At 39.7% G+C, this 24,715-nt stretch overlaps 1 protein-coding gene and 1 long non-coding RNA gene across 8 annotated transcripts in view; one reads left to right on the top strand and one right to left on the bottom strand.

Annotated features, from left to right (window-relative positions):
• LOC122446123 overlaps nucleotides 1-24,715 on the bottom strand; it is a 93,178-nt gene that overhangs the window by 4,079 nt on the left and 64,384 nt on the right. For 3 of the 6 annotated variants that reach the window (XR_006270775.1, XR_006270774.1, XR_006270778.1), the window contains exons 2-8: nucleotides 22,516-22,582; nucleotides 14,759-14,832; nucleotides 4,459-4,503; nucleotides 3,493-3,627; nucleotides 2,964-3,061; nucleotides 1,410-1,565; nucleotides 1,030-1,088 (exon numbers count right to left, since the gene is read on the bottom strand). This is a non-coding gene — a long non-coding RNA (uncharacterized LOC122446123). Of the gene's footprint in view, nucleotides 1-1,029; nucleotides 1,089-1,409; nucleotides 1,566-2,963; nucleotides 3,062-3,492; nucleotides 3,628-4,458; nucleotides 4,504-14,758; nucleotides 14,833-21,015; nucleotides 21,105-22,515; nucleotides 22,583-24,715 lie in introns of all 6 variants that reach the window. The other 3 variants (XR_006270779.1, XR_006270777.1, XR_006270776.1) reach the window with 3 other exon arrangements.
• Nucleotides 1-24,715, top strand: part of LGI1 (leucine rich glioma inactivated 1) — a 39,126-nt gene that overhangs the window by 4,386 nt on the left and 10,025 nt on the right. For both annotated transcript variants that reach the window (XM_043475951.1, XM_043475950.1), the window contains exons 3-4: nucleotides 16,398-16,469; nucleotides 16,572-16,643. In XM_043475951.1, the coding sequence (XP_043331886.1) occupies nucleotides 16,398-16,469; nucleotides 16,572-16,643 (144 nt within the window). The remainder of the gene's footprint in view (nucleotides 1-16,397; nucleotides 16,470-16,571; nucleotides 16,644-24,715) is intronic.

Below are 24,715 nucleotides of genomic sequence, written 5' to 3'. Positions count from 1 at the left end.
TCCCCAATGATATGGGCTCATTACAGAAGTAAAATTCAAATTTAAAAGTATAAAATGTGGACACATTGCCATTTGTTCATAAAATTTTTAATAAACTAAAGCTATCTAGTAGAACTCTTCAGAGAGTTTTATTTGCAGGAAGTAACAGGGTTCGGTTAGTATCATGCACACACACAAAATCTTAATATAAGAATTCAGGGTAGCTGGAAAAATTTCTATTTACTCCAATGAGGTCTGATCTTGTTTGAAGCAATAGAACTGATCCCTCAGCAGGGGTGGGGTGGGGGAGGATATCATCATTTCTTTTATTAATACACAATCAACACACAAATATATAGTTCATAAGAAATCAAAAACCAAAAAACCGAGAAGTAAACAGCATGAACAAGACAGATAATAAGTCCATCCTTGCTATAATTTTATCAGTTAGTTCTTCAAAATATTATTTGTCCAGGGGAAAATATCCATAGCCTATATCACCTTCACAGTGATTGGCCTCTTTATCTATTCCATGACAAGAGTTAAGAAACATTTCATGACCTTCAGTGACTACTCAAGCCAAACCTATCAGACGGCTTTTAGAGGAATTACTTACTGCTTGTGGATGAGTATGAAAAAGGTTTGTGCCCAGGTGATGGCCTACAATGGACCAAGAAGTAAAAATTTCAATCATCTGGGCTGTTTTGTCTATAGTCTGACCAGTGACCCATAGCTCTGATTTTTAACTTCTTAATGAATTGTTGTGACTGTGCACACAGCCCTATATAACAAATGTTTTCTCTGAAAGTGTATTTCATCCTCTCAATTATTCAACCAGGAAAGTTAGGAGTTACCTCTTCATGTCCACTTTCAACAGGAAAAGCCCCCCCCCCCCCCATCAAACCGCATAAGAATCTGCCATCTCCTCTTGACCCCAGGGCCATGATCCTAACTGAGGCTGCAGTCACTGTTCCACAGGCTGCTGGGGGAGGTTTTACAGTGGTCCCCCTGCTTCTGGATCCCATTCCTCCCCACCTCCATTAGCATTACCTTCCTGAAGTGCAGATCTCATCCTGATACCCTCACGCTTGGAAGCCTTTAATGGTTCCCTAGAAACAGAGAAACATCTGAACATCTGAGTTGGTATTAATAGAATTTGGCTATTTGTCTAGGGTCATCTCTCATGGTAGCAATAGCACACACACACATGTGCACACACACACACACACACCACAAGCTGCATCCATGCTAGCCTGAAGTACCTCATTCCCTGACCTCTATTTTCTCAAGTTCTATAGACTTTTCTGATGTTTCTAATTCTTCCCATCATTTTTAGAGCTATTTGTATCTGCCCTTGTCTCTAACAGAGGGTTCTCAATAGCCATGGTCCTAGAAAGGATGTTATAAGCTTAGATTAAGATTTTGCTTACTATATATTTGTTGAATTCAATCCATATTTTCATAGATTTTATACTAGAGACTTCTGTCTTCCTATCAGTAGTTTCAGTCATGTTCACACTTCCTTTTGTTTGATATACCCGATCTGATTTCACACGAGCCAACAGTGTGGAGGTCTGGAATGTGCGCTGAACCAAAAGAAAGTGTGAAGAGATATTTGCTCATGACCTTATGATGTCAAACTTCTTCAACAGATGTTTCCAGTGTACCAGAACTTAAAAGGCAAAGCATCCAGAATCTTTCCTTAGACCCACTGCCTGGATCCCTTTTGTCTCCCTCTGATTTCCTCTAGGTCTTTGACAAGCACAAACTCTTATTTGCCACCCCAGTTGTCTCTCCTGTGAAAGGTCAAACTCCCCCTTTATCCGGTCTGACAGGACATCCAAAGAAAGATGCTGATTAAGCATTATTAAGATGGAAGCCAAATTTGTGAACACAAAGATAGTTTCCTTTTTATTTACAGTGGCTTAGCTAAAACAAGTGTTTATTCATTGTGTAGCTGCAAGCAGTAACAAAATGAAAGCACAAGCCTCCCATTTCAGCAAAAACTTTTGGGATTCTACTGTGCAGCAGGCTCAGCCCTGGGCTTTGTGGGAGACACACAGATGAGTGACAGCTCTCCCCCCCTGCTTTGACATGGCAGCTCCAAGTTGGAGGTGAGCCCTAAAAAGGTAAACTCTATTTTGCCTGTATTCCAAGGTATGAGAAAGTAGTCTTGATAAGCTCTCTCCTTTTGTTCAAAATGGTACTCAGTTGATTGGTGATGATGGTGACTCTTGCCCACTGTTGAGCTTATGGCTAATAGAGGCTACATTACCTGCATCTATTAATACAAGGTGGGCAATAACCACTGTACCTGTTATACAGGATTACAGTCAGGATTAAATGAAATAATACATGTAAAGCACTTGGAACAGTTCCTATAACTCAATAAACATTAGCTTTTATTATTTGTTCTGAAATCACTTTAATTTGAATGACCATAACATCAGATTAGCATCTGATTGTATAGGCTGGGTTTGCCTACGATGCTAGCTTTAAGATGTCATTGTTCTACACATAGGTCTGCATCAGAACTTGCAGAAATCTTTCTTCAAATACTTCTCACAAGAAAGGTGAACTATTTACCTTTCCGAGGGTGGGAGGGGAAAGAGGAAGCAGAGCCCTCTCATTCATGAAAAAAACAACTGGCACCATATTTTGTAAACATGTCAGGTTTTATTAAAAGTAATTAACACTGGCCAGTCTTAAGATGAGTAGTTCTGTGATAAGATGGAGAGAAGCCTGAAGTAGAGATCAGGAGACATGGTTTTGAAATCCAGTTCAGGCAGTAATGGACTGTGTGACCAAGTATCCCTGGATTTCAGATTTTATATGTATAAAATACCAGAGATAGATTAAAACATGGTTCTCAAACTCAAATGCCCAATGGGGGTTGGGATGATAAGGTCAATGAAAGAAACAGTTGAGTATAAGACAATAGGGAGTGGTAGTGACTGGGGTAAACCAGAGAAGACATGTCTTACCTAAAAATGAATCTTCAGTTCCAACTGATTATTGCTGATGAGAACGTGCTACATGAAGATGGGTCATATTTTTTTAATTTTTAGAAGAAGGCAGAAATCTGGAGGCAGATTTTTAAACAGAATAAAGGCCAAACAAAACACACATAACTGGCATTTTTGAGACCTTCATGTTCAATTAACTTAGGTTTCTTTCTGCTTAAAAATGCTATTGTATTCTGTTCTACAAACAGGGTACTTTAATACAGAAAATGGCCTTGTTAAGGAAATGGACAAAATTTATTGTATCAGTTCTAATAAACCAGTAAATTAGATTGTTTAATGAAAGAGCCTCACATTATGAAATTGGCTATTATAAAGTTACTATTAGAATAATAATGTAGTTCCCAATTTCCCAAGCAGGTCCATTGGGACTTCATCAGAACCTCCCACGGTGGCTGTGACAGAACAGTGTTTCAATATCCCTCCCACAGGGCAAGGACTGGAAAGGAATTGTTGAGGCCATTTAAATGGCAAGATGACAGGTGTTTACCTGTGTAAAATGTGATTAAAAAGCAATGAGCCTTTATGGGGGACTTCCCTGGCAGTCCAGTGTTTAAGACTTCACCTTCCAATGCAGGGGGTGTAGGTCCTTTCCCTGGTGGGGGAGCTAAGATCCCACGTGCATCTTATGGGATAAAACCAAAACGTAAAACAGAGGCAAATTGTAACAAATTCAGTAAAGACGTTAAAAAGGGTCCACATAAAAGAAAATCTTAAAAAAACAAACCCGAGCGTTTAAAAAATAAACAGACTAGAATTTAAATATACAAGTAACTCTTGACTTTTAGAGAATTCCTTATGGGAGATCAGAGATTCTTCCTAACTTTGCTTCCATAGCTAGACATTTCTAGATCTTTGAGAATTGTCTTCATTGCCAGTTTACAAGTCATACAGTAAAATCAGGCAAAGTTTTGTTAGGGGACATTTGTCACTTGTATTGCTTGGTGCTAAGCACTTTATCTGTCTCATTTTTCAATCATTATCACAGTAAGCCTGTGAGGAAGTATGATTATGTCCATTTTGCAGGTGAAGCACTGAGTCCTAGAAGAATTAGGTAACCTCTGTGATGTCACACCCCTCATAAGAGGTAAAGCTGGAGTTTAAACCCACATCCTCACTTTTAACTACATCTGTCTACTTTCTCTTGAACATGAATAACTGGGCTTAACTTTGCACAGTTTTGTTCCCCAAATCAAACCCCCTCTCAGAGGGTCAACCTTTGCCACTAACGAGGATATTCGGAGGACTGTGTCCTGATCCCTGGAGACAATCACTGAAAAAGAATTTCAAAAGCCCTTTGAAAGGGTGGCAGCATTGCTGGCAAGAACATCGAGTAGCCCTAGGATTCAGCTCTCATTGGTATGTGTAGGCTCTAGTCTCCCAGCTTTAAAAAAGAGAGGGACAGAGACACAGAAAAGGGCAAATGGCAAAGAACTTATATACTTTAAAGTTATACCTTAGACCAATGTTTTCTCATCTTGTGTCCTGTGGAACACGTGTCCTGAAAAAAAAAAAAAAAAGAGTTCTGTGCTCAAATAAATTTGGGAAACTGCCCATTCTATTCATGCTTGGCTACTCACAATGCACCTTGGCTTAGAATACCTCTGGAATTTCTTTTTGTTGTTTTCCTTTTCTTAACCTCCAATAGGATACTAGGAATCTACACCTTTGGTGTTCATTATTTATTAGCTTAATTATGAATACCTTCCCTTGCTCTTGAGAGGCTTGCCAGCAGAGCTTACACAGGTAAAAAGAATTTCATCTTAAAGGATACATTAAACCATCTGTCTCCATATAAGGAGTGACTCAGGCAGCTTTGTTAGTGTGGACTCATTGAGTGTGATTATCTTTGAACGTGCCTCACTGCCAAGTTCTCCACCTGATCAAGCAGTGTGTGTGGGGCACACACGGCCTCTTTGGGGACGTCCCAATGGATGTTCCATCTTTCAGAGTAAGTGCATTATTACTTGCAGCCTGTTCAACAGGAAAAAGCCCCATAAGCTTGAATTTATGCTCTCACTATTTTTGTTTTAAGAGGGCTTCCTCAAGTTATTTCTCAGATGGCTAGTCCAGCATTTTCCTGGGTATATTCATTGTACGTAAAACACAATGATAAAAGGGTCCCATTATCAATAAGATAGGGAAACTGTATTTAAATCCCTTTTGAAGAGACTCAGTTTACTTACAGATAGGAAGATTCCTGTAATTAGGAACTTCAGTTAACTTCACTTACCCAATTTACATGAATTTGATTTTTCCTCTCTTGTTGTTCATGTAAAACCTCCCAATCGCATGAAGGCCTTGTGTTCCCTGAACTCTGGGAACTACAAGGCAAGGCTAACTTAGATTTGTAGCAGATCTGGGATCTGCTGGGACTAAAAAGAGGAAGCAAAGCCTTGCCCCTGACCATTACCAGTCAGGGGAGATCATGACTGAGCACAGAATCCCAGCTCTGCCAGTTACAAGCTTCAAAGTACTTTATCGCTCGCACCTCAGGTTTCTTTGTATTTTAGATGGAGACTATAAAGCCTACATTATAGTGTTCACTGGAGGATTTAAATGAGTTCCTAGATAGCAATCTGATAAAGATGAGGTTTGGCATATAATAGCTTTAAATAAAATTGAAGTCCCTTCTTCTTTGTTTTTTAGGAGCAGGGAAATACAGACCAAATATATAAACTGCATCAGGAGGGTGGGCTGTGACTAGTTTTGCCATCTCCTAGAAAGGAAAACTTTTGATTATTCTGGGATGAAAGGTAATGAACTATAAAAACCAGAGAGGTGGGTCTATGCTCAAATCAAATCCATGCTCAAATGTGCAGGCTAAGAATATTCCCCAAGGGAATCCTTGCAAATCTAAAATCTACATTTTAAACCTGGCCCCGCTGCTGTCAAAAGTTGTGACTTTGAGTAAGTCACTCACTTTGTGGTCCTTGCTTTCCTCACCTGTAAACCAAAGAATTGAATCGCATATCTCTCTAGGCTGCCCCCCACCCTTCAGATTTACATGGAGCAAAATTAAGGTTATTTTCCATCAATCCAGATAGAAGAGGTCTACCTAAGGGTCCTCTGAGTTACATTGAAAATGTTTTCCAAGGATGAGAGTCAAAAAGAACATAACGAACTCATATGTGATGCTTCCCATTTTAATGCTTTCCTATTTAAGAGCCTGTTTTAATATATTCAAATATAAAATTGTTCACGTGGCACATGCACTTAGAATGTGTGCATTCAACTGAAGTGAATCATCAGCCTGTTATTAATTATCATTCAACCAGCCCTGTTCTTTTGAATAAAGGAGAATGTTAGTAACAACTAGAAGGTATGACTCATTTAAGCAGAGGCAGTTCTAAAAAGTTGGCCAGCCCTTCCAGCTGTGCCCTCAAATCTCTAACAACTGTAACGTCTGCATCTTGCTCTCTCTCATTTCATGTATATGCACATATAAACATCCGGCACACACATGTACACAAAATGTGCTTGCACACACTGCCCATGGCTGCCTAATTCCCTAGATGAGGCTCATAACAGTTCTCTTAGGCAGATGACAGTCTCACTGGACCTCAGTTTCCCTCTCCGCATAACTAATGTTCTTCACTAGATCTAACAGTTCTTCCAGCTCTGCTATTTTATGTCTGGGCTGTTTGCTGATATACTCTTTGGCAGAAGCATTGATGAGATGCTCTTATATATTATCTCACATAATTCTCAGAATCTTCCAGCAAGTCTTTGTTATTATCATTCCTCTTTTAATGGATGAAGAAATAGATTTACCTGCTTGATGTATCATGTACATAATGAAAGTAGCAGCTACAAGCTTAGAAACCAGATTCTCTATTCTATATCTAATCGATGCCATCTCTAAGCAATAGCCTGAGGCTGGCTGCTCACTCTTCTTCATCCAGAGTAGCCCTTACAGAGCGGGGATTGTATGGGAAAGCCCCCTCCACAGTCGAAAGAATCTGCTTTGAGCTCTAAGACAAGATGCAGACCACTTGTGGCCAATGTCAGTTCTGATGGGAGTTAAGATGTCACAGGTGACTGAAGGGAGTCTGAAGAAGTGTCATTAGAGCCAGGGGACCAGTCTGGCTTGAGACAAGGGGAGATGTTCCCATCAGGGTTACTCCTCCCATTCAACCATCTGTAGACCTGCTACCCAAGACTCCCACTCTTCATGCAGAGCCCATGCCTATTCCTCCATGAATGAAGCCTGCAGCTCTACAAGCCCAGACTCACACGTCTTTCTGGTTATCTAGTTCAGATCCCTCATTTGACAACATAGAGAGCAGAAGTGATGTGCTCAAGGCCACACGGAGGATTTATGGCCAAGTGGGAATTAAGACTCAGGCTTTGTGATTCCCTCTTCAGGGTGCTCCTTCCCTGGTCCCTAGAAGAGGTGTGAAGCCAGGGCAGGAAACTGCTTTAGCAGCCCTTCAGTCTTGGCATCGACACATGTCCCTGTCCAATCATTTCACTCTTGCGGACCCCCAGCTAGACATTGGGCAGCCTCAGCCTTGACCTCCTTCTAATGTAGTTAGATCCTCATTCTGTGATCCTCTGCTTCTTCCTTTTCTCCTCTACTGCTGACCTCAGCACACCAAGTTCCATGCTAACCCTATCACACACTTCTCTGCTCCTTTTGAATTAAGTGCTTCTGATCCTAGCTTTTCAACCAAGAACCTCCTAATAACCTGATGGCCTTGGTGTTCATTTATTGCTTATAGAGAGATGTGACCCACACCTACAGACAGGTGAATGCAAGTAGTCAGAAGAGAAACTGGAGCTCAGGGTTAGCAGGCATTTTACAGATCTCATCCTCCTTGGTCCCAGGGCAATGTTAATTTTAACTCATGAAAACATTTTTTAAATATCATCAACAGGGACTTTTAAGAATATTATTCTAAATACTTGTTGAAATCAAATATGCAATTTTAAGAGAACACTTGTTAAAACTTACTGGATGCTTTACATAGAGGCAAAGTCATATTTCTAAATACTTTCATTTTAAATCAGAAAGAATAACAATATATGAATTTTAAATCAGAAAGAATAACAATATATGAATTGAACATGAAACAATACATCTTCTAAGGAACTCAAGAGAAAATAAATAATTAGCATATAAAATAATAAATTAGGAAACAGTAGGAATAGTAAGTAAATTCAAGCTTTCATCTTTGGAAAAACCCTATAAAATAGCAGATTTTTGAAGGAAGTAATATGTACACTCTGTCTATCAGATCTAGTCCCTTAAATCTATTTCTCACTTCCACTGTGTGGATCACATTAACTGTGGAAAATTCTGAAAGAGATGGGAATACCAGACCACCTGACCTACCTCTTGAGAAATCTATATGCAGCTTCCCTGGTCCCTAGAAGCAACAGTTAGAACTGGATGTGGAACAACAGACTGGTTCCAAATAGGGAAAGGAATACGTCAAGGCTGTATATTGTCACCCTGCTTATTTAACTCATATGCAGAATACATCATGAGAAACGCTGGGATGGATGAAGCACAAACTGGAATCAAGATTGCAGGGAGAAATACCAATAACCTCAGATATTCAGATGACACCAGCCTTATGGCAGGAAGTGAAGAGGAACTAAAAAGCCTCTTTAAAAAAAAAAAGCCTCTTGATGAAAGTGAAAGAGGAGAGTGAAAAACTTGGCTTAAAGCTTAACATTCAGAAAACTAAGATCATGGCATCTGGTCCCATCACTTCATGGCAAATAGATGGGGAAACAGTGTCTGACTTTATTTTTTGGGGCTCCAAAATCACTGCAGATGGTGATTGCAGCCATGAATTTAAAAGATGTTTACCCCTTGGAAGGAAAGTTATGACCAACCTAGACAACATATTAAAAAGCAGAGACATTACTTTGCCAACAAAGTTCCATCTCGTCAAGGCTATGGTTTTTCCAGTAGTCATGTATGGATGTGAGAGTTGGACTATAAAGAAAGCTGAGCACCGAAGAATTGATGCTTTTGAACTGTGGTGTTGGAGAAGACTCTTAAGAGTCCTTTGGACTGCAAGGATATCCAACCAGTCCATCCTAAAGGAGATCAGTCCTGAGTGTTCATTGGAAGGACTGATGTTGAAGCTGAAACTCCAATACTTTGGCCACCTGATGGGAAAAACTGACTCATTTGAAAAGACCCTGATGTTGGGAAAGATTGAAGGCAGGAAGAGAAGGGGATGATAGAGGATGAGATGGTTGGATGGCATCACTGACTCAATGGAGATGAGTTTGAGTAAACTCCGGGAGATGGTGATGGACAGGGAGGCCTGGCATGCTGTGGTCCATGGGGTCGCAAAGAGTCGGACACGACTGAGTGACTGAACTGACTGAACTGATTATGTACACACAAGTGGGAAGGGCATTAATTATTCAATGACAGGCTTTGGCAAATTTGAGTAAATATCTAGGAAGGAATCAAGGCAGTGTCTCACCTCACATCATAGATAAAAGCAAGCTCCAAATAAATTAGAGTAAAAAAAGAAAAGTTATAGAGTGAGGGGTAAGTAATATTTCATTAATATCAAGGTAGGAAGAAACATTTTAAGAATTATGGCAAATAAAGAATATGTAATAGATGTTGATATGTTTTGTTAGAAATGTAAAATGTCTATATGCTAAAAATCATGATTCAAAAGGCAAATCATAATCAGTAGGGAAACATTCAGCATCAGATAAGAAAGGAAAAGAATAGGTAATATCCTTAATAAATAAAAGGTGCTTAAAATGCAACAAAAATGGTCAAAGGACATGATTTCGTAGAAAGTGATAATACTAACTATTGGTAAGGATGTGATAAATAGGCATTTCTATATTCAGAATTGAATATGTAGGGTGATACAACTTAGTAATAAATACAGACATAAAAACCATGTACAATCCAATAATGCTACCTTAAAAAATCTACCCTAAGTCTACTTAAAGGAAAGAATTAGGGATATGGAAAAATACTTGCATGTGAGAGTAGTCATGGTAGTGTTTATAACAGTGAAAATTGGAATCAACAATTAAAAAGTTAAATCCTGAAATATTTATAATACAAGACTTACTTATCTGTCAAACTTTTATATTGAATTTTTGTCATAAGAAATTGTTCTTGAAAAAATAAGTACATGAAAAGGAGGACACAGAACAATACAAATTATTATTCTAATTTTATAAATTTTATAAATATATACATGCATATATCATACAGATATTATATACACATATATTCATAACTTTGTAGTATGGTGACAGTCATTTTTATTGTCTTCTTTAAGCTTTTCTGAGTTTTCCAGAATTTTTACACTGAGCCGATAGTATCTTAAACAGAATACACCAAACTGCATTCTTACTTTTTAAATTCTTTTTTTTAACTTGGAGTATAATTGCTTGACAATGTTGTGATAGTTTAGATTTTTTTTAATTCTTGACTTAAAAAAGCATAAGTTGACATGATCTTAATGTGACTTTTAGGATACTTACTTTGATTAATTAATTTCTTTTAAAAAAGGAATTATAATTTAAAGAGATTTCTTAAATCTGCATAAGCTGAGTAGTGTTCTAGTTGTCTGTCAGAATGTGAATGTTGTGTCATTATGTGATCGGGCTCCTATACTGAGAGACCACCCAAGGCGTGGAAAGGGGAGTAGACCAGGACTCTTGGGTCTTATGACCTTGGTCAAAGCTTTTAGCAGCCCTCTGGGCCACAGTTTTCTCCTGTCAAACAGCTATTAACACCTACTCTACCACTTTCACAGACTTGTTTCAAAGCCCTGATAAGAAAATACAGCAGCATTTTATGAAATGCAGGTTATTGTGGAGGCAACAATGATGATTTAAAGAATGAGCTATTGCCTGCATGGCAATATGATAGCTGGTGTGTATGGTCTTAAATCTGTTTCTTGGTAAGGAAACATACCAGGTGTCACTAGTGGTAAAGAATAGACCTGCCGATGCAGAAGACACAAGATATGCAGGTTTGGTCTCTGGGTCAGGACGAGCCCTTAGAGTGGGAAATGGCAACCCACTCCGGTATTCTTGCCTGGAAAATTCCACAGACAGAGGAGTCTGGCAGGTTACAGTCCATGGAGTTGCAAAAGAGTCAGACACAACTGAGCAATCGATTGATCTATATATGGTCTTAAATCTTTCTTGGTAAGGAAACATACATTCCCTTGGTTGCAGAGGAAAACAATCCTTCCCACCCTTCCTACGCTCCCTTGTTTTCATACTGAATTCATGAGACTGTTGGCTAAGATACAGAAAGGTCAAGGTGCAGCCCTGTGTCCACCTCCACCAACATTCTAGGGAACATGCCTGCCTTTTCCCCTTCCTAAGAAGAAAGTGTCAGAGACCTCAAATGTTCCCACAGGCCCAGGGGCAGAGGACACATTCTACATTATCCCTGTACAAACCCACAGGATGGCTGTTTGGCAAATCTAGGGGGTGAGGTCTCTGATTTGGAGCTCAGGGTAAGGAGTTTGTTCAGACAATACATTGGTCCCCACCCACCCCTCCATGTGCTGCAATTGTGAGGACAGTCGTCAAATCTGAGTTACGGTATTATGGACTCTTGCTACCTGTAGTTAGGGACATGGGACAATCTACAGCATCTCTGTGTATCAGAGCTCCTGTTCCAGACACACCTGCTACAAGGAGCAGAGGTCCCCTTGGTCGCCACAGGTAGAGGAAGGCTATTGTAACTGACCAGAAATTTACCATATGCAGCCCTGGCTGCGTGTAAGAGACACCTGGGGAGTTTTTAAACATCCCATGCTCAGGCCACATCACAGGTACAAAATTTAACCAGATCAACCAGAATCCTTGAGGGTGAGAACATGGTAGCAGTATTTATAAAGCTCTCCAGGTGATTCCAAGTGAAGCTAAGATTGAGAAGCACAGGTCTAGGATCAAACACAGATCTGGGCATCTCCCTGATCCAGCCTCATACACACAGCCCTTTGTGAGATCTCCTCCACATTCCACTCTCTTCTGAGTTCACCCTGCACACAGTTTTCCTGCCATGGAGCTGACTCAACCCTAAGGCATCTTTCCTCCTTCAGCTCCTCTGCTGGCTGGCTCCATCTCTGTTTGTGATTCCAAATTCTCAAGAAGGGATTCATCTTTAGCCCAACTCACCTTTTTGAACCAGACTAGTTGGACCATGGGATGCTGACCAACCTTAGGATCAGCTATTCTTCATGAGAAAAGGAGTCCTTCTTGTTCTAATAATTTAAGAAAAGGGATAGAAGTCATGAGGTATAAAACATGGCATACTAGTTTGCCCCAGGTCTGTTGTACATCAAGATGAAGTAGGGTGACATAGTTTCCTTTAACAAGGACTACAGGATTCTCTAACATATCTGGCTCAATAACAAATTATGATATTGAAATCAAACTTTCTAAAGGAACCTATAAAAATTAAAGATGGGCATTTTACCCTCTTTATAGAACAGGATCTTTTTAAGTCTTAAGTATACGCAGGATCGGAGAAGGCAATGGCACCCCACTCCAGTACTCTTGCCTGGAAAATCTCATGGACGGAGGGAGCCTGGTAGGCTGCAGTCCATGGGGTCGCTAAGAGTCGGACACGACTGAGTGACTTCACTTTCATTTTTCACCTTCATGCGTTGGAGAAGGAAATGGCAAACCACTCCAGTATTCTTACCTGGAGAATCCCAGGGACGGGGGAGCCTGGTGGGCTGCCGTCTATGGGTTGCACAGAGTCGGACACGACTGAAGTGACTTAGCAGTAGCATACACTGGATAATAAAATGGATAGCCTGTTTGATCAACTATGTTTAGAATGTACGTATACATTTACAAATCTTTGCCCATGGAATCCTTGTCCACAGAAAATTACAATTGAATTTAGAATACAGGGACTAAGATATTAAATATTATCTTAGCCAGAGGGATTTGTTTTAGCTTTTATAAGAAAACTTTTTATTAAAATAAAATTTACATAAAGAAAAGTGTGCATATCCTTTTTTTTTTTAAGTGTGCATATCCTAAGTGTACATCTTGAGAGTTTGAATTAAGACTTAATTTTTTAGAGTAGTTTTAGGTTAACAGCAAAATAGAAGAGAAGGCACAGAATTTCCCATAGACTCCCTACCCTGACACATGCATAGCCTCCCCTATCCCCCACATCTTCCACCATGGTAGTATCTCTGTTACAACTGATGAACTTACTTGATCAGCCAGAGTCTACATTAGGGTTCAGTCTTGGTACTGTGCATCCTATGAGTTCAGGAAAATGTATAGAGACATGTATCCATCATTATGGTATCATACAGAATATATTCATTGCCCTAAAACTCCTCTATGCTCTGCCTATTTATCACCCCTACCCCTTTCCTCATGACTTTATAAAGTGAACACTCTTGTAACCAGCACCCAGGTCAAGAAACCAAACATTATCATTACCGCAAAGACTTCCTCTGTGCCCTCTTCTCATCTCCAAGATGTAAATGTTATCTTGACTTCTGCCAGCATAGATTAGTTTTGCTGGCTTTTCTTCTTTATATAAGAGCAATTATAAAGGATGTACTTTATTGCATTTTGGCTTCTTTCCCTGGATTTAGGTTTATGAGATTCACCCATATTTTCGCATATCGTTGTACTTTTAGCCAGAAGTTTTGATCTTTAAAAACTAGTTCAGCAAACAGCTTTCAGCCAGGAACTGTGCTCAGGACTGAGGACACAAAAATCAATAAGGATAAGTCCTTGCTATAAGGAACATTAAATCTAGTAATATAGTAATGACCAGAATTTAATGTAAAGTAAATTCCTCTTTAACAAATATTTATTCAGTGTCACAGCAGCAGCACTATGGGAGAGGCACTATTACAGGTGCTAGGGATAAGCAATGAATGAGCAGATAAAAATTTTAGCAAAAACCCTATTTTATTTCCCTGACATGTGTGGGCTAATTCTGCCTACTTATATGCATATCGTATCCTGTTTTGCATCTTATTCAACTTAAGAAGAATGAGTGTTAGAAGTCATTTCTTGCAGTGACTTGAAGTGAGTGATTTTGAAGTCCCTGGGACAGTTTGCAAGCCAGTGAACATGGGAGGTATTTCTCTGTATCTATTTCTGCCTTATTTCATCCTCCCCCTTCTTGATGCTGCCTATACAGAATGAATAAAGAAATAAAGAATAAAGAATTTCAAATAAATACATTTTATTAAATTTAATAAATTAAAAAGAATTTAATAAAAATTTAATAAATAAAATTTAAACATTTTAAAAATAAAAAAATTAAATAAAAAGAACAAAGAATTAAAAAATAAAAGAATAAAGAAAGCTGAACACTGAAGAATTGATGCTTTTGAACTGTGATGTTGGGGAAGACTCTCGAGAGTCCCTTGAATTGCAAGGAGATCCAACCAGTCCATCCTAAAGGAAATCAGTCCTGAATACTCATTGGAAAGACTGGTGCTGAAGCTGAAACGTCAACACTTAAGCCGCCTGATGCAAAGAACTGACTCATTTGAAAAGACCCTGATGCTGGGAAAGATTAAAGGTAGGAGTAGAAGGGGATAACAGAGGATGAGATGGTTGGATGGCATCACCGGACTCGATAGACATGAGTCTGAGCAAGCTCCGGAGATGGTGATTGACAGGCAAGCTCAGTGTGCTGCAGTCCATGGGGTCGCAGAGTTGGACACAACTGAGCAACTTAACTGAACTGATACAGAATGAAACGAAAATCTGTAACCTAAGGAAGACTTTGGATGGTAGCTTACCTTGGAGTAAGGCTGAGCAATCTTCTTGTTTCCCAGAACCAGGACGTAAGAAGAGACAATTGCCAAAGTTGTGACTGAAATCATAAAAATTTGAATTTTTTTAATAACTGGGCATCTAATATGTATGACTTATTCGATAATGTTGACTTCACAGTCTAGTGAATCATTTGAGAGTAAAGCTATAACGTTGGAAGAAGAAGGGATAGAAGAGAATCCAACATCATTCCAGGGATTATAGCTTAGAAAGAAATGCAAGACATCATCTGGTTTTATTTGGTTTACTTTCTCTCCCTCCCCATTTTTACAGAAAATTTCAAACATATATAAAAGTAGAAATAATAGTAAAAATCAGCTTCCAGCTTCAAAAATGACCTCTTCGTGCTCAATTCGTCGCTAACCCACTGTTATCCCTTTCTCTCATTATTTTTAAGCAATCTCAGATGTCAAATAAGTTATTTACAACTGTTCAGAAGGTGAGGTCATAGTTTTAATCCCCTTGGTTAACAAGCTCAGAGAGGGTAAGTCTTTAAGTTGGTTAGTGCAGCTATTTTTAACCCCTACACCTCAAAAGTAAAAGTCAAGAAGTTTACTAACAGAGAATACTGGACTTAGCATAGTGCAATTAAACAGTATGTATAAGACATGAATTGTCAAACCTCCCACCTGTCCCATGATCATGGCCACATTTTGGGCACTAGTTACAAGTGAAAAATGATGTTTCCCCATATAAGAACCTTAACATATAGCCTGAATGTCACTTGAACCCATTATAAGTTGTCATCAGTACATGTAAAACTTTATTTTCAGTTTATGTCAACCTTTATCTGATGAATTCCATAAATTAAAACTCATTCTAAAAAGATAACTTTGTATTATTTGGCTTGTAATCATCTCTGTTAAGCCTCTGATTCAGAAAAAAAAAAAAAAGAAATTCTTCGAGGAATTACGCAGGATGTGGGAACTGCTGATTGATGTTTCTTTTCATCAGTTATTTCAAAACCAAATCCCTGTGGATAATGAAATTGCAAATAAATTTGTCCAAGTAAAAGTGTTCTTTTTCAACTACTTAGTAATAAAATGGGTCTGAGACTCTTCCTAAGCCTCATTGTTCCCATCTTCAGCCTGCTCTACTTTCAAGGAAGGTTAGTTGATTTTTACTGAACCAGTGTCAATGGCTTACCTACTATGAATAACATGCACAACTAGATATGGAGCTAGTTTCCGAGGTCTGTCAGGTTAGTGACTATGATACCACTATTTGGGCTGGTCAGAATGTTCCAGAAGTTTCAGAGCAGGAGGGAAAGATTCTGCTAGTGTCTTTGTCATGGAAACCTGCAACATGTTGATTTGGCTGCTTTGACTGTCATACTTGCCCAACTGTGTCCCAAAATGTTACCCAGGGCATGTGACACTCATCCCTATGAGGAGTGGGGTACAAGGCACCCCCTCACTGAGCGTTTGATGAGATAATTGATGGTTAAAAAAAGCTACAAAAATTACCTGAATAAATAACACTGTAAAAGGCAGACACCCAGACATTTTTCTGTGCACTACTCCCACTCATTTCTCTGAGAGATAAAAGCAGCAGATTGACAATCTGGCAGTTCAACCATTTTCACTGTGTACTTTTTCTGGGCAGGTTATTCACATCGAACTCCTTTGATGTGATCAGTGATGATGCTTTCATTGGTCTCCCACATCTAGAGTATTTGTAAGTAAAATAACCTTTTTTTTTTTTTTAACATAATGATACAGGACAAGGGCTCTGAGGTTCCTACAGCTGTTTGACCAAAAATATTATAACCTATTGCAGATTCATAGAAAACAACAACATCAAGTCCATTTCAAGACATACTTTCCGAGGACTAAAGTCTTTAATTCACCTGTAAGTATGAACGTTGCTATTATATTTTAAGCTTGCCAATGGACAATGCAGTTTGATAATCTGTGGTTAATGTTTATCATAGATAACCTACTTTATGGGTATCTATGAAAATTTAAGAAACCAAAATGATTTCTCTCCATGCACACTGCCTTTTCTCCCTGTCCTCAGCCAGTGTTTCCAGGAAACCCATTCCTATTAATATTAGCCCAACCAACAATAATTAGGAAAATATCCTAATGCAAGGAAATTATATGAATGAAATAATGTTTTTATTAACTGCATCATTACTCAACTTCATGAACTGACTATATAGTTTTTGCTGTTTCTCTTTTTCTGTATAAGCCCTGATTTCATATACATTTAAACATATGCTAGAACCACAGGCCACATCTACACAGCACCTGAACAACTTTTTTATGAGTAAAATATTTAATTATTTAGTGGGTGATTAGAGCTCCATCAGTCGTTCTGAACAGGAAATAATTTTACCTTCCAGGGAACGGAGACATGTTTGGTCGTCACAACTAGGGATGTAACTGGGATTTAGTGAGTGGAGAATAGCAGTGCTGCTGAACATCCTGCAATGCATAGGAAAGCCTCTCACCAGCTTAGAATGCTGAGAAATCAAATATGAACTGAATAACTCATCTCTCTTACTTTCAACTACACCCTATACACACACACACACACACGTATTTTTAATGAAAACAGAAGGACATGGGAAGAAACAGCACCAACATTTGTTGTGTGTCTACTACTACAATGGTCAGTACTCTTTACATGAATTTTCATTTAATTATCTCGACAATCCTGCCAGATAGGCACAATAACCCCCATTTTATTTTTTAACCCCCACTTTAGAAATGAGGAAACAGAAGCTTGGAGGGGATATATGACAAGTGAACTGACTAGTTAGGGAATTATGATAACATCAACTCCGTAGCTGAACTGCTGTGGCTACTCATCCATTCAACAACTATTTCTCAAGTTCCTAATATGTATCTCATTAGTGTTAGATAAAGAGGCAAGCCATCTAAGCATCACAGTCATTCTGTCCATTTTAACCTGTTGCCTCATAGTAGCTCATTTCTAGCTCTGTTCTAGACCCCAGGAGGTACCAGGTAATGAAGCAGGTAAAAATGCCTGCCCTTTGAGCCTTTATTCTAGGGTGTCCACATGGTCTCATGCTGTCTTTACTAGTTCCTATCTCTACTGTTACTTGGATGTGCAGCAACAGGGAACTGATGGCCCTATATATTTTACAAAATCACTACACCTTTCAAGGCTTCTGTATATAGTCATTATAAAAGGATGAGGAAAATATTGTCTATAAAATAAACAGCAACACTGCTTTTCACATCAGTGTTGTAAGTGCTGCAAAATTGGCTGTGCATGGTGGGAATGCTGTGCTATTTGATTATAGAGCCAAATGCCACCAAGCCTGATATTTCAGACTAAAACAGATAAATGGAAGCTCATAACTTCAACCTGAGATCTACTTGGCTCACATAAATCCATTCAACATGGCCTGTGACTAATGGCTGAGCATCACAAGGGGCTGAAGGAAGAATCTAAGACTCCACGGTTCTCTCTGGAAACCTGGACAGAGCCTTGCTATGACCCTTAGTTCACTCAAGTGTGTCTTCTCTCCAGCCTAAAGGCCTACCTCATCTGGAGGGAAGAATGGAAAGAATGGGAGGGAAGGACGAAAGAGAGAAAAAGGAAGGGAAAAGGAGAGGAAGGTTAAGGAAGGCAGGAAAAGGAGGAAGAAAAAAATTTATACAACACTGTGGTGAAGAACATCCATCTTGTTTGACTAGAGCTCACTATGTCCATCAAATAAAATGGAAATATAAATTTGGGTCATTATGAGGCCCCTTCTTTAGAAGTATGAAGAATATAAGAAGGAGGCATTGGTACAGCATGTACTTATATCTAGAAATTTTCAGGCTCAAGGGAAAGCATAATGCAGCCCTCAAAGAAAGAGGCATGAATCTTAAGGATCAAACAGACAACGAAAGTGAAGTCCCACTTAAATAATGTGGGACCAGGTGCTGGAGGTAGGAGGGAGGTGTTAGGAGGGAACAGGTTAAAGTTGATTGAATATGACCCTAGATTTCTTGCATTTTTATCAAATAGTTAGGTTGATTCAGTGACTGTGCCAATAAGAGACTGTTTTTGAGCTACAAAAATGGCATTGCCATATGGTTCATCCTAAATAGTCTCTAGGATGTGCCACACAAAAATGAAGAAAATCCAGCTCCAACCTGGAAGAGCTCAGTCTAGCAAGAGGAATTAGACAAACAAATATTTTCTCACTGAGTGCCTAGTCCCCACATCATGTCTTCCTTTCTAATTATGCTGTTCTTCCAGGGGTACTTCCTTCCTTCCTTTTTTCTTTTCTCCTTACCTTTTTTTTTTTCCTTTCAAAAAGAGATAGGGAAGATTTAAAGCCCTAATGTCCTTCTGACTATTCAGCACATCAAGTTCATTTTCCATTATTAACCACTTATACGTACATTTGACATTTCTTTGAGCCATTAATTTTCTTTTTAAGATTTTAGGTTTCAAAGTGCACTTTTCTCCTCCTCAGACCAATTCTTCTCAATTAAAGGCAATCATTCAAGTAGCAAATAATTATCACCCTGCCCTCTAACCCACAGGAGGAGTTTACAAAGCTTTTCATATTCTAGACCTCATTACAGTCTCTTGATGACCTTATGAAAGAGATAAGGTGGAGGGTTATGGAGAAAGCAGCATAGACATATATACACTAACATGTGTAAAGTAGATAGCCGGTGAGAAGTTGCTATATAACCCAGGGAGCCCAGCCAGGTGCTCTGTAATAATCTAGAAGGGTGAGGAGGGAGGGGAGGGAGGCTTGAGAGGGAGGTGATTTACATATAATTATGGCTGATTTGCATTGTTGTATGGCATAAATCATCACAACATTGTAAAGCAATTTTCCTCCAATTAAAAATAAATTAAAAAAAAAGAAACAGGGCGGACACTATCCCTATTGGCAAATGAGAATTCAGAGGTGTGCCCTGAGTTTAAGCTGCTCCCCAGTTAGTAGTGGTAAAAGCCAGAAGTTTTCCAAGATCTTTAATGAGACCTCTAGTGCCGTCTCCACCATGTCAATTATAGAAGGACCAGAGAGCTTTACGGGTGGCTAGGTCCTTCCACAGGACATGATCCGAGAAGCAAACACAAATGGGGAAGGAAGAGAAGATCCTGAAGACAGGAGCCCTACCCTCACTCTTGGTCTCCAAATGCAATTAGTTGGAATTAGACATATACTTTTTTTTGCTGGCTTTTTAAAAAATATATATTTTGTATTGGAGTATAGCTGATTAACAATGTTGCGATAGTTCCAGGTGGACACAACAAGTCTCAGCCATACCTATACATATATCCATTCTTCCCCAAACTCCCATTCCGTCCAGGCTGCCACGTAACATACTCTCAATGGTATGTAGAGTACGTACGTACTTTTGTAGTATGTACAATAGTAGACATACACTTTTAGATCCAACTAGTTCCCACTCTGGCTTAACATTAAAGCTGCTCCAAGGGAACTTGGGAGCACTGATATAAATTCAGTTCATTCCTAAAGAAGCAATGAACTTACCTCACCTTCTTATACATCTATCTCAGTAGACTTGCCTTCTAAAGAGACATTTTTAGATAACTTAAAATTTACTATACAGACTCCCCTCTCCTTCAGACCAACCCCTCCCCAAAAGGGAATTCCTTATATTTAAGTCCTTACAAATCCTGTCAAATTCCGAGAGCCTCTCTTGATTATTCTAAATGACTGTCCTAATAGTATACATGATTAATTTAAGTGTTTGAATAGTTCATGTATTTCAGAAAGGTTTGAATTTTCCTGATAACCATGTATTACTTCTGAAGTCAGGGGGAAAATGAATTAAAAAATAGTTTATGGGGGAAAATGAATTAAAAAATAGTTTATGGTCAATGATGACAAAATTTCTAAACATTTTGTATTGGTTTCTGTTAACACCCACAATGTTTTAGTAATGATTCCCTTGGGCATCACATAAGTGTCATGGTGGCTAAGGTCCAGTGGAGGCAGGATTGTTTGCATGTATGTATAAAAACATTTGGGGAAAATTATCATCGATCTATACGTGTCATGAAGCACCTACTGGTTGTTCTGCAATGCGGAGGTACAAAAGACATATATGCAGTCCCCAAACTCAGGGCATCCATGTGTCCCCAGTTAATCAGGCAGGATGTCCTCACTTAAGCCTTCACAATGACAAGCATGTGTAGAGGGCAGTGGGATATAGTGGCTGAGGAGGTTGTCTCTGCTACCAGACTGTGTGTGTTCAAAGCCAGGCTTTACCCATTAATAGCTCTGGGACATCAGGCAGGTCGCTAAGCTTCCTGGTGCTTCCAATTTCTTTTGTGTAAAACAGAAGTGAAAACAGTCATCTGTAAAAATAGGGGTGGAAAATAATAAGATACTTAGGAACACCTAGATTCTAAGACTGACAGGAGATTAGGCCAGTTATTCTATGTAAAGTACCTAGAACAGAGTGTGGTATGCAGCAAACACCATCATGTAGGAAAAAACTAAGCCTTGCTGCCTAACCTCTACTGATTCTGGATCAGGACTCCAAATGCTGCAGTGTATTTATCTCCTTTAAACATTTTGTATGAAATTAAAATAACTGCACTTGAAGTACCGCAAATTCAGTGAGACACCAACTCAAGCTGAGAATCTGCACTGCAGGGAGGCTGGGAGCACCCCAGATGGCCGTGGGCGAAGCTTTCTTAGCAGCAGAGCCCAGTGGCACTGAAACAAACGTGCTGTCTGAGCCAGTCTGGTCTGCCTTAGCAAGAAGACTTTCCAGTAGGTTCCATGCTCCATAATTAGAGGTTTTCTCAGGTAAGCCGTGAAAACACCAAAGTGGAGTGAAAGTGAAAGTCACTCAGTCGTGTGTGACTCTTTGCAACCCTATGGGCTATACAGTCCATGGGATTCTCCAGGCCAGAATACTGAAGTGAGTAGCCATTCCCTTCTCCAGGGGATCTTCCTAGCCCAGGGATCGAACCCAGGTCTCCTGCATTGCAGGTTTATTCTTTACCAGCTGAACCACCAGGGAAGCCCAAAGTGGAGGGAATGGTCATCATTTCCATTGGGAAGGAAAGCCTGCCTGCCATTAAGAATGCTTGACCCTTCTCAGCCAGTCTCAAGGCAGCTAGGTGTTTAGTTGGACAGTTTCCCAGGTATTTTAAAGGATGTTTCTTGGGTAGATTCTGAATCAGGACCTAGAGAATGGAGTTTAGCTGCAGACACACTTTCAAAAACCCTCCTAGGAGAACTTTCCTGGTGGTCCAGCGGCTAAGAGGCCAAGCTTCCAGTGCAAAGAGTCTGGGTTCAATTCCTGGTTGGGAAACTAGGTCCCACATGTCACAAATAAGTGTTCACATGCTGTAATTAAATGACCCCTGATGGTGCAACTAAGGCCTGGCGCAGCCAAGTTAAAAAAAAAATTAAAGGAAGCCTCCTAGGGAATTCCCTGGCGGTCCAGTGGTAAAGACTTGGCCCTTTCACAGCAGGATTTGAACCCTGGCCAGGAACTAGGATCCCAGGCTCAGAGGAGGGAGGGAACTTTGTAAGCATCAGGAGCACGTGATGTCAGGGTAAGACAATGGTAATTCACAGGGCTTTGCAGTTTCTCCCTAACTCAGTGTCTTGGTGTACGGGGCCTGAGACTCATTCTCTGCCCTTTTCTCTGTCTCGATTGGTGCCCTTTCTCTTATCCATTCAAGCCTGTCCCATTCATCCACTCATTCATTCAATCATTTATTCATTTAAAAGCAGCTGTTGAGGACTTACATTATGTCAGGCACTGGGGATACAGTGATAAGACAAACATCCTTCCAGTACTCGCTGTGGAGTAATCCTAGAAAACAATTAACATCAGTGGAATGTCTCACTTCCCTGTTTTCACTCCTCTCCCAACCAATTCTACCCCTCATCAGCTACCCAGATACAGTGCATTCTTACCCCTTAATAAAACCTGTAGTGAAGCGCATTGACTCTTTCTTAATTTTGGAATTTTAAAATCTTTTTTTTTTTAGACCAAAACAAACAAAATGCAGTTCACCCATTTCTCCCACCCCTCAACCTCACCTCTAGCAGCCACCAATTTGTTCTCTGTATCTATGAAGTTCATTGTTAACACCCTGGCTATGTGAGGTCTACAGTTTTATTCTTCGGGCAGATAGTGGAACTCTCAATTCACCGGCTTTTTCAAAGAACTGCGTTGGGCAGCAAGGAAAACAGGTGTCTCTTCCTTGGTAACCTTAATGGCTGCAGTAATTCAGGACTAGACTATTTTATCATTTCCCTCCCACTGTTCTAAAACCCAGCCTACTCCAAGCATGCATCCTGCAGCCAGTTGTACTTTATGTTGGTGTCTGGGAGAGGGACATGCACTTAGGAGAAGTTAGCATAAGGACTGTAGGACACAATTGTGCCAGCAAATATATTGAGATGCATAACTTGAGAGTGACTCTAGACTGGTCCAAGACACCAAGAAATTTCTTCATTCAACCACCAGTCAGTAAAAGGAATTGTGGAGATATTCTCTTGCAAAATCTTCTTTAGCAGTATTTTCTTAATACTCTGTAGGTAGACAGTTACAGCAGTTCACTTGTATGGTCAGTTTTCTAAATGCTGTTTTGGGGCAATGATCACACAAAAGCCCTTCTCCTTCCAGTCCCCTCCTCCCAAATGCCCTTTATTGAAAGCAGTCCACATACCAGCTACCATCCTGAGTTACTGCATTTTTTTAAACACTCTTATAATATGAGGTATTATACTTCCACTTAAAAATGAAAAAACTGAGTTGAAGAGAAGGTACATAACCACAGTCACACAGCCAGTAAATAGTGGAGTCAGGATTCAGACAGCTCAGAATGACTCCAAAGCTATGCCCTTCATCACAAAATGGACTGTCACTGAGACTGAAACCTTCTGATTCAGTTCCCTTTCTTCTGTGCCAAGGTTCATTGAAAAAGGTTTCTAATCTAGTCTAGTGGTAATTTCCAAAACTCAGAAAAACAACATAATTAACTTAAAAATAGGTTTTAAATGTCTTTAATGCTTGCACTTGAGAAATCCCATACTAATTAGAAGACACAGAAACAGAAGACTTTTGAGAGTGTTTTAAGATGAATTTGAGAGAATTTTCAAGAGCTTTGGAGGCTGACAGCATAGGCTCCTTTGTTTTAATTTTCAATTTTTATTGTGAAAATTAAAACCGCTTCTAAGGAAAGTATATAACATGTATACGTATGTATGCATGCTCAGTCGATTCAGTTCAACTCTGTGACCCTATAAACTGTAGCCCGCCAGGCTCCTCTGTCCATGGGATTCTTCAGGCAAGAATACTAGAGTGGGTTGCCATGCCCTCCTCCAGGGGATCTTCCCGACCCAGGGATTGAACCTGAGTCTCCTGCACTGGCAGGTGGGTTCTTTATCCACTGAGCCACCTGGGAAATGCAAGTATATGTATAGTGCTGATTAAAGACAAATCACCAGTACCTAGTCACCCTTCCCGTCATACAGTATCTGCTCCCGGTTACGTGCACAATTCTGCAGTGTGGACACATGACCTTTTCCTTGATACTATCAGGACTGTTTCCTGCTCATTACTCTTGATTAGAATCAGAATCATTTTAGCAATATGTGGAAGAACAAATAGAGAAGGAGAAAACAATTCCTGTGATAATAGGACAAGAACTATAAGAAGGAAAAAAAGATGATTAAACAGGATGAATGGATGATTGGAGAGACGGATATTTATGAGGAAGCTATTTTCTAAGGAGGGATGAATGAATGGAGCTAAAAAGGAAAAACATGTAGAAAAAGAATAGGCAAAAAGAGTGTGCTAGAGTGGGAGTAGTTAGACAGGCCTCCAAGTTTGAGAGCTACGGGTTCTAAGAGCTGGTGGTTGAGCTACTCCTGGAGCCAGTGAGGGGAGGGAAGAAGGAGAAGGGCGGCCTGAGTGTGAGGGGGGAGCGCATGGAGA

Source organism: Cervus canadensis, chromosome 8 (genome assembly GCF_019320065.1).
Source record: "Cervus canadensis isolate Bull #8, Minnesota chromosome 8, ASM1932006v1, whole genome shotgun sequence".
Taxonomy (NCBI): Eukaryota; Metazoa; Chordata; class Mammalia; order Artiodactyla; family Cervidae; genus Cervus; species Cervus canadensis.
The sequence above is the reverse complement of the archived record's forward strand: the minus strand, read 5'-3'. Positions and strand labels throughout refer to the sequence as shown.